The 10,290-nt window shown below is 54.1% G+C and overlaps 1 protein-coding gene across 2 annotated transcripts in view; it reads left to right on the top strand.

Moving 5' to 3' along the window:
* The window catches only part of CSRP1 (cysteine and glycine-rich protein 1), a 19,946-nt gene that overhangs the window by 3,042 nt on the left and 6,614 nt on the right, over positions 1–10,290 (top strand). For both annotated transcript variants that reach the window (XM_010831058.1, XM_010831057.1), the window contains exon 2: positions 7,993–8,105. In XM_010831058.1, coding sequence (XP_010829360.1) covers positions 7,994–8,105 — 112 coding nt within the window. In that variant the 5' untranslated portion in view covers position 7,993. The remainder of the gene's footprint in view (positions 1–7,992; positions 8,106–10,290) is intronic.

Here is a 10,290-nt window from a genome sequence, read left to right as displayed (position 1 = left end):
CTTGAAAATGCTGCAGCTGGACGAGGCTGGGGGCAGCGGGCCGACCCGGGCGCTGGTCGGAAGAATCCAGTCCCGGGCTTCTAGCTTCTGGCAGCCCTGAAGGCCTTGACATTTCAGGGGAATAGCTGTCTGGGTGTTTCCAGCCATCCCACAGGAGATGAAGCCCACTGCTCAGTGGGAACTGTAGACACGGTGAAGTGGACAAACCAAAACCCCCCCGGGGGGTCAGGGCTGGTGTGACCACAGGGTCGGCACCCAGAGCAGACATGGCCTGGGGCAAGGACAGCGCACGTCCAGCCCGGGGGTGCCTCAGGAGCGCAACCCACGGCGCGCCAGGCCTTGGGCCGCTGCTCTCATTTCCCCCCGACCCTCAGAATGAGACTCGGAGTCAGCGGATGGCCTGACCTAGGGAGGAGCACACAAGCGAAGAAGGGAGCCTGACCTTTCGGCTGGGAAGAAATGGGTCCAGATCCCCTTTCCTGAACTCTGCACTGCCTGGACCCCTCCCCGCTTCCTCCCCTCCTGTGGGGCGGGGGCGGGGGGGGCGTCTGCCCCAGGCCTGAGGAGGCAGCTGAGAGGGAGCCAGGCGTCCCTGTTGAACTCCAGATGGTCTGGGAAGTAGGTTTCCTTTTAAGGCATTCGGGCTCCGTCAGCTGGACTCAGGCTGGCAGGAGGGAGTGGGTGGAGCAGGAACCTCCCTGGTGAAAGGAGGTGGCCAGGCCCCCAGCTGAGCCCCCTCAACCCATAGATTCCCGAGGGGTCCTCACGAGGGCGGGGGGCGCCCATAGCCTGGGTCAGTGCTCTTTGCCCCAGGGTGCTGAGCCCTGTCTGTCCCCTGGGTTCCTGAAGGGGACCTCCCCACAGTTTGGGGGTCCCTGGCTGGGAGGCAGCCGAGCAGTTTCCCACCTCGGGTTCCCGGGCCCTGCTGGACGTGGGCCTCCCGAGGGAGGAGGGCTTTTGTGTGGGGAACAAACCACAGCTGGGAACAGCTCCCCACCGCGTGGTCAGGGAACCTCCCCCCTCAGGGGTGTCCCGGGGCTGGAGGACGAAGCCTGTGGGCTCAGGGGCGGGACAAGGCGAGGCGGGAGCCCTTGGGTCCCCATGTCCCCAAGCCCTGTCCACTAAGCGCAGAGGGCCAGCACGGGGCTGGGTGGCCACCTCACCGCAGCCCTGACTGCAGGCCTCCCCCGCCCCATGTCCTCATCCATGCCATGGGCAGGTCCCCGCCTCCGGGTGGCCAGGAATGGTGGATGGTGCTTGCAGACTGCCCGGCACACAGTGGGTCTGCAGGCTCGGGACAGGCTGTCTGCCGAATGCTGAGGGCTGGGGTTTGGGGGTCACGTCCCGGCACCCGTCAAGAGGCAGGAGGGAACCCATATGTCTCTCTGGGAACCGGCTCGTCCCCCAGGACTCCCTGCTCTGCTCGTGGCTGTGCCTGCACCACCCCTCAGGGGGCTGGAGTCACTGAGTGACTTTTGGGTCCAGCTCTGCCCTGAGCACCTCCTGGGGGTCATTGAGGGAGCGGGGTCTGCCTGATTCAAATGGGGTTCTGCAGCAAGGAAGGGTCGGGAGGCGGCTGGAGGTTAGGCCGACTGTAGTGACCACATTACACCACCTACTGTCCGTCATGGAGATGGTTTTGCAGCCCTACCACAGGGGGCCGGAGGAACAGTGGGGCCTCAGGGACCGGCCCTGGCGCTATGGGAGCTGAGCCCCGAGCCGGGAACCTTGGCAGTCAGCTTAGGTCCAGTGCCCTGGATGAAAACTGGGCTGATTCCCAAGGAGAAGGGGGCTGTTGAGGGTCAGTGAACCTCAGTGGTGAGAAGAGGCCTGGAGAGGCGGGGAGGTCAGGGTTTGGGGTGAGTGGGTGGAGTGGGGTACAGAGCTCCTCCCCATTCTGGGATTCAGGATGAGATTCCTTAGTGATCAGAGAAGATTATGGTTCCAGCAACAAAATGGACAGTCAGGAAAAAGAGCATGTTGGAGAGAAAAGGTGATGAGTTCAGGTGGCTGGTGTTGAAATCGAGGTGCTTCCCTGAAACTGGGTGTGTGAGCCTGGACTCAGGGCAGAGGTCAAGGTCAGTGGAAGTGCTCGGCGGGGTGACCACAAGAGCAGTGGCGCCAGAGGAACCCCAACCCTCGGGACGGGGAGACAGAGCAGAGGCCGTGGACAGTGAGCATCCCAGCTCCCTGCACCCCTCACCCACAGGAGCCTGCTCTCGGCCCGCACACCCCCGTGAGCATACTGCGGGCCTTGGGCTGCAGCTCTGAGCGTTAGCGGGGCGACGTCTCAGACACCTGTGTGAACACCTGTGTGCCAGGCGCACACTCCTGTACACACGCCTGTGTGCCAGGCACACGCAGACTTGAGGGCGTGGCAGTGAACCTGGACCGGGCCTCCTCCTTGAGCCAACACCTGTGTCCCTGTCGGGGAAGAAATCCCCCTGCGCCCTCCTAGCTCCTTCTGACTTGAAAAGAGTTACCTTGACCTGAGACAGATGAACAGGAGCAAATCAAAGCTTAATAACATGTCTACCCAAAAAACCGAGTAACTCCCAAAGGGGCCCAAACCCTCACATTAAATACCATGCTCAGCTAGAGACAAAAGAGGAAGCTGGGGCAATGGTTTGGGACTTCAGAGGCGAGGAGCCAGTTGACATGGAGAAGGAAAGCAAATGTTTAGAAACCAGTGTTTGCTGGGCCGGGCAGAGATAAGGGGACACAGAGTGGACTGGTCTCCTGGCCCTGCCTGCTTTCCCCACCACACCCGGCCTGTGTTCTTCACAGAGATCTCTGGAAACTGCAGTACTGGGGAACTGGCCCTCTGTCGAAATTCTTTTAGGCATTTGAGGGAAGATTGATGTTTCTTCCTGAGTTTTTTGGGCCTTGATTGTTTTCAGCTTGAAATAATCCACATAGCAAAGAGACATTTCGGGGGCAAGCTTCCTCCCTGAACTGCATCCGATGGGAAGCCCCTGGTGGAAGGGACCATGCCCCCTGCCCCTGCCCAGACTCCAGCTGCCAGCACCACCCCGGGTGCCCATACCCGAGTTCCCATGGAGGGTACTCCTCCCTGGCCCCCCACTGTTTCCCAGCACCCCAGTCCTCCCATGGAGTCCCTCCTCCGTACACTTCTGTCCAAAGAGCTGGAAGGGTCGCCATCCCTGATCCTGGGCTCTGACCCTGCAGCCCTGGGTCCCTGAACTCACCCTGTGTCAGGCACTAAGCCATGCCTCCCTGATTCCCCAGAAGTAACCTGTGATGTAGCTTCTTCTTTTGTCCCCATTTTAAGATGCAGAAACGAAGGTTTACAAAGGCTAGCTCCCTTGCCCAAGGAACACACAGCAGTGAGTGGCAGGGTCAGGAAAGGACTAAACCCACCTGGCCTCAGGACCCCAGCTCAGAACCAACCTCAAGCTTCTCAACTTGTCCCAGGCTACTGCCTTCAGAGTCAGCTGGGTGCTTGTTAAATATTCCTGTTCTGGTGCCCCATCCTCAGAGGTCATGATTCATTGGGCTGGGGGTGGTACTGGAAAACTGGATTTTGCAAATGCTTCCCCCTCCCCCCACCTAATGAGCTCTAAAGCTTCAGTCCTGCCCTCTGTGTCTGACTCCTGCTTTTTCAAAAAAATTGAGTTTTTTTGGGGGGGTGAAATTCCTGGGGGGTTAAGACTTGACGTGTTCAATACAAGGGTATAGGTCCGATCCCTGGTCAGGGAAGAAAGATCCTGCAAGCCCTGTGATGTGGCTAAAGAAAAAAATTTTTGGTGAGCTAAATCTTACATACAAAAGAGCATATAAAACCTACATGCGAGGACTTATAGAGCTTATGGAGAAGCTCTATACAGTCAGCAAAAACGAGACCAGGAGCTGACTGTGGCTCAGATCATGAACTCCTTATTGCCAAATTCAGACTCAAATGGAAGAAAGTAGGAAAAAACACTAGACCATTCAGGTATGACCTAAATCAAATCCCTTACAATTATACAGTGGAAGTGAGAAATAGATTCAAGGGATTAGATCTGATAGAGTGCCTGAAGAACTATGGACAGAGGTTTGGATCAAGACTATCCCCAAGAAAAAGAAAAAAATTGGCTGACTGAGGAGCCCTTACAAATAGCTGAGAAGAGAATCGAAAGGCAAAGGAGAAAAGAAAAGATACACCCATTTGAATGCAGAGTTCCAAAGAATAGCAAGGCGTGATAAGAAAGCCTTTCTTAGTTATCAATGCAAAGTAATAGAGGAAAACAATAGAATGGGAAAGACTAGAGATCTCTTGAAGAAAATTAGAGATACCAAGGGAACATTTCATGCAAAGATGGGCTCAATAAAGGACAGAAATGGTATGGACCTAACAGAAGCAGAAGATATTAAGAAGAGGTGGCAAGAATACACAGGAGAACTGTACAAAAAGATATTCACGACCCAGATAATCACAATGGCGTGATCACTCACCTAGAGCCAGACATCCTGGAATGGGAAGTAAAGTGGGCCTTAGGAAGCATCACTAGGAACAAAGCTAGTGGAGGTGATGGAATTCTAGTTGAACTATTTCAAATCCTGAAAGATGATGCTGTGAAAGTGCTGCACTCAATATGCCAGCAAATGTGGGAAACTCAGCAGTGGCCACAGGACTGGAAAAGGTCAGTTCTCATTCCAATCACAAAGACAGGCAATGCCAAAGAATGCTCAAACTACCGCACAATTGCACTCATCTCACATGCTAGCAAAGTAATGCTCAAAATTCTCCAAGCCAGGCTTCAACAATACGTGAACCGTGAACTTCCTGATGTTCAAGCTGGATTTAGAGAAGGCAGAGGAACCAGAGATCAAATTGCCAACATCTGCTGGATCATCGAAAAAGCAAGAGAGTTCCAGGAAAACATCTACTTCTGTTGCAGGAAGGGGGACCCCTTCCAGGGCCCGAAACTGGGCTCCTGTCTAACACTCAGAAATGAATTGTCTGAGGAGACACATGTGCTGAGAAAGCAAGAGATTTTATTGGGAAAGGGCACCCGGGTGGAGAGCAGTAGGTTAAGGGAACCCAGGAGAACTGCTCTGCCGCGTGGCTCGCAGTCTTGGGGTTTATGGTGATGGGATTAGTTTCCAGGTGGTCTTTGGCCAATCACTCTAATTCAGAGTCTTTCCTGGTGGTGCACGCATCGCTCAGCCAAGATGGATGTTAGCGAGAGGGATTCTGGGAAGTGGATGGACACGCGGTGTCTCCTTTCAACGTTTCCCTAACTCTTCCGGTTGGTGGCAGCTTATTAGTTCCCTATTCCTTATCAGGATCTCCTGTCATAACACAACTCATGCAAATGGTTACTATGGTGCCTGGCCAGGGTGGGTGGTTTCAGTCAGCGTGCTTCCCCTAACACTTCTGCTTTATTGACTATACCAAAGCCTTTGACTGTGTGGATCACAATAAACTGTGGAAAATTCTCTAAGAGATGGGAATACCAGACCATCTGACCTGCCTCTTGAGAAACCTATATGCAGGTCGGGAAGCAACAGTTAGAACTGGACATGGAACAACAGACTGGTTCCAAATAGGAAAAGGAGTACGTCAAGGCTGTATATTGTCACACTGCTTATTTAACTTATATGCAGAGTACATCATGAGAAACGCTGGGCTGGAAGAAGCACAAGCTGGAATCAAGATTGCCAGGAGAAATACCAATAACCTCAGATATGCAGATGACGCCACCCTTATGGTAGAAAGTGAAGAAGAACTAAAGAGCCTCTTGATGAAAGTGAAAGGGGAGACTGAAAAAGTTGGCTTAAAACTCAACGTTCAGACAATGAAAATCATGGTATCCGGTCCCATCACTTCACGGCAAATAGATGGAGAAACAATGGAAACAGTGAGAGACTTTCTTTTCTTGGGCTCCAAAATCACTGCAGATGGTGATTGCAGCCATGGAATTAAAAGATGCTTGCTCCTTGGAAGAAAAGCTATGACCAACCTAGACAGCATATTAAAAAGCAGAGACAATACTTTGCTGACAAAGGCCCGTCTAGTCAAAGCTATGGTTTTTCTAGTAGTCACGTATGGATGTGAGAGTTGGACTATAAAGAAAGCTGAGCACTGAAGAATTGATGCTTTTGAACTGTGATGTTGGAGAAGACTCTTGAGGGTCTCTTGGACTGCAAAGAGATCCAACCAGTCCATTCTAAAGGAAATCCATCCTGAATATTCATTGGAAGGACTGATGCTGAAGTGGAAACTCCAATACTTTGGCCACCTGATGTGAAGAGCTGACTCATTGGAAAAGACCCTGGGAAAGATTGAAGGCGGGAGGAGAAGGGGACAACAGAGGATGTGATGGTTGGATGGCATCACTGACTCAATGGACATGAGTCTGAGCAAGCTCCAGGAGTTGATGATGGACAGGGAAGCCTGGCATGCTGCAGTCCATGGGGTCGCAAAAAGTCAGACAGGACTGAGCGACTGAACTAAACTGGTGTCTTACCTGGTGGTCCAGTGGCTAAGATTTCTCACTCCCAATGCAGAGGCCCAGGTTCGATGCCTGGTTGGGGAACTTGATCCTGCATACTGCAACCAAGACATGGTGTAGCCAAATAAATAAATAGTTTTTGTTATAAACCTATATGCATAGTGCAGAGTACATCATGAGAAACGCTGGGCTGGAAGAAGCACAAGCTGGAATCAAGATTGTCAGGAGAAATATCAATAACCTCAGATATGCAGATGATACCACCCTTATGGCAGAAAGTGAAGAGGAACTAAAAAGCCTCTTGAGGAAAGTGAAAGAGGAGAGTGAAAAAGTTGGCTTAAAGCTCAACATTCAGAAAACTAAGATCATGGCATCTGGTCCCATCACTTCATGGGAATTAGATGGAGAAACAGTGGAAACAGTGTCAGACTTTATTTTTCTGGGCTCCAAAATCACTGCAGATGGTGACAGCAGCCATGGAATTAAAAGATGCTTACTGCTTGGAAGGAAAGTTATGACCAACTTAGATAGCATATTAGAAAGCAGAGACATTATTTTGCCAACAAAGGTCTGTCTAGTCAAGGCTATGGTTTTTCCAGTGGTCATGTATGGATGTGAGAGTTGGACTGTGAAGAAAGCTGAGCACTGAAGAATTGATGCTTTTGAACTGTGGTGTTGGAGAAGACTCTTGAGAGTCCCTTGGACTGCAAGGAGATCCAACCAGTCCATTCTGAAGGACATCAGTCCTGGGTGTTCTTTGGAAGGACTGATGCTAAAGCTCAAACTCCAATACTTTGGCCACCTCATGTGAAGAGCTGACACATTGGAAAAGACTCTGATGCTGGGAGGGATTGGGGGCAGGAGGAGATGGGGACGACAGAGGATGGGATGGCTGGATGGCATCACTGACTGGATGTACTTGAGTCTGAGTGAACTCCGGGAGTTGGTGATGGACAGGGAGGCCTTGCACGCTGCGATTCATGGGGTTGCAAAGAGTTGGACACGACTGAGCGACTGAACTGAACTGATTTGCGTAGTTTGAAGAATAATTACAACAGGAGGCCCCATGTGATGACCCCTGGCAGACCCCTTTTTCTGTCTTCGAGGTGCCAAATCTAAGACAGTAGTCTCTGATACTCCCTTGTCTTTATCACTCTCTCACACATGTGTAATTCCCTTGACAGTGTGAGTTTTGCCTGTTTGAGACCCGACACAGATAGTTTGTGTTTTATGAGTTCTAGCTTACCTGTTTCTTTTGCTGTGAGATTTGTCTGCCTGGATGCACACAGCAAAGGCTTTATTGTTGTTTCTACGACAGCCTGAGTCTTGTGGGAGTTTATGTCCTAGAGGGCTGGCGGGTGGAGAGGGGAGGGTCGCTGAAAATACAGTGGCTGCGCAGCAGTTCCCTGCGGGCTCCAGGGTGGGAAGCCCCCAGGTTGCCTGCTGGGGAGGCCTCTGCCCCAGGCCCTGTCCTGGGCCATCCAGGTATCCACCTCCCTGGAAAGTTCATTCCCTTCTCTGTGTCCACTTGCAGGATGCCGAACTGGGGAGGAGGCAAGAAGTGTGGGGTGTGCCAGAAGACGGTGTACTTTGCTGAAGAGGTCCAGTGCGAAGGCAGCAGCTTCCACAAGTCCTGCTTCCTGTGCTGTGAGTGCCCGCCCAGGCCGGCTGTCGCCATGGGGATGACCGGCCTGTCGGGCCCTGGGGGACGGTCCTTGGGAGGGACGGTTGTAAACAGCCTGACATTTGGCAGGAGCGCAGCGGGGGCGGGGAGGCGCTTCAGGGCCCCTGTGTTCCTCAGAAGCTGTTTCTAAGGCGGAGGCGGGGGCTGTGGGGGGCTGGCCCGAGGAGCTGGAGGGGGTGGACACACCAGGGCCTGAGAGCCAAGCCGGAAAGACCCTGCGGGGAAAACTTCCCACTCACTTTGTCTTCCCTCTCTCCCTACCACAATCCTGGCACTTAAGAGCAAGACACTTTTAGCCCAGGGTTTCACCAACCCCTGGACCCAGATTACCCTTTGTTAAAAGGCCACAGAAATCACAGATGCAGAGGATACACTAGTGGGGGGATAGCAAGACGGGGAGAGGATTAAAAGGTACAGACTGTTACATGTGAGATAAAAAAGCTACGAGGATGTATTGCAGAGCACAGGGAGCACAGCAGCACTTAAAATAGTCACAGGTGAGCGACTTTAGAAAAGGTGAGTCTTGGTGTCGGACAGCTGACACTTCATAACACAGTGTGTCAACAACAACTATTGTTCAGGTGCCCAGTCGTGTCCGACTCCATGTGACCCCATGGACCCCTAGCACGCCAGGCCCCCCTGTCCTTCACCATCTCCCGAAGTTTGCCTGAGTTCACGTCCTTGGGCAATGGACATAGACATGTCAGCTATCCCTCAAAGATAAATTCACCAGCAGCAGCCTCGTGGGCAGCCATGTCTGGGGAGGGGCTGGGCTCCCCTGACATCTCTGGGTGGGAGGCCTCTCCCCTCAGCCCCCACCTCCGCCCGACAGTCCGCGTGAGGGGATGTTGATGTCGTCCCGACGGCTGGGAGGAGACGGGCCCCGTTCACTGCCTGGTGGGCAGGCGCCTGGGCGCCTGGGGTGCTGGGTGCGGCTGGGGCCCAGGTGTCCTGAGCACCGGGCCCTGGAGGCGGGGGGATGTCCGCAGGCTCCTGACTGATGGGCTCAGAGCTGAGGGGCTTAGAGGAGGTGACCTGTTTACCCTGAGCCCAGGCAGTGGCGCTGGGTGGGCAGGAGCGTGGCGGCCAAGCCCCGAGCCTTCAGAACCAGAGGGTCAGAGTCCAGATGTGAATTCCCTTTCTGTTCTCTGGATGCTGAGGGCCAGGTGCCTCCTTCTCTCTCTGCATTTTCTCAACATTACAGGGGAGAAAACAACACCTACTTCTTGGGGCAGGGCTGCGGGAACTGAGAGGAAGGGGTCAGAAAACAAAAGGAGCAGTTGGAGCAGTTGTGAATGTTCAGTCAATGATAGCTGCTCCCTGACATGCACACATGCGCACACGCGCACACACACACACACACACGCACACGCGCACACACACACATGCACACGCGCACACATCCACACAGACACACACGTGTGCACACACAGACATGCACCCACCCACCCGTGCACATGCGCACACAGACATGCACACTTGCACATACATGTCCACACACATGCGCGTGCTCACACACACACGACACAGAGGATCCCCAGCAAGAAGACTGGGACTCGGGGTGGCCCCAGCACGTTGGGGAGGTCTGGGAACCAGGCCCTGCACCCCCCAGCGTGGCTTCACTGCTTCTGGAGCCCGTTCTCCCGAGCGGGACACAGATCCCCCGGGGCCACCTGCCCTGAAGGAGCACCGGCTCCCACCGGCTGTGGTTGGGCCAGCCAGAAGCCACCTCCAGAGCAGGCAGCATGCGTCCCACGCCTGCCGAGGCTGACCGAGGGCTGTGCCGGCCGCGGGTGGGCAGCGAGCTTGGGCAGAGCCTTTGACATCCGGCCCAGAGGAGGCCGACAGCCGTGTGGTGTCATCAGCAGCTCATTGCGCTCAGGAATTTTCAGGCCATTGATTTTCCTCAGAGGGCATAAGAGGGCTTGCTGCTGGCCAGGGAGAGGGGCCAGACTGCTGGCTCCAAGGACCCCTCTCCACCTCACATGTGGCTTTGATCACCAATGGCAGCTGCCGGGGAGGAGTGGCCGCCAGCTGGGCAGTCAGGGAAGCCAGGGGCGCGGGGCTGGGGGGATGGGATGGACCCTGGGCTGGGCTTGCAGCGTGCACCCCAGTGTCCGAGAAGTGGCAAACAGTCCCCAGCCTGGG

The sequence above is a fragment of the Bison bison genome, unplaced genomic scaffold (genome assembly GCF_000754665.1).
Source record: "Bison bison bison isolate TAMUID 2011002044 unplaced genomic scaffold, Bison_UMD1.0 scf7180017864524, whole genome shotgun sequence".
NCBI classification, from domain to species: Eukaryota; Metazoa; Chordata; class Mammalia; order Artiodactyla; family Bovidae; genus Bison; species Bison bison.
Note: the sequence above shows the minus strand (reverse complement) of the source record. Positions and strands in the feature narration are given on the sequence as shown.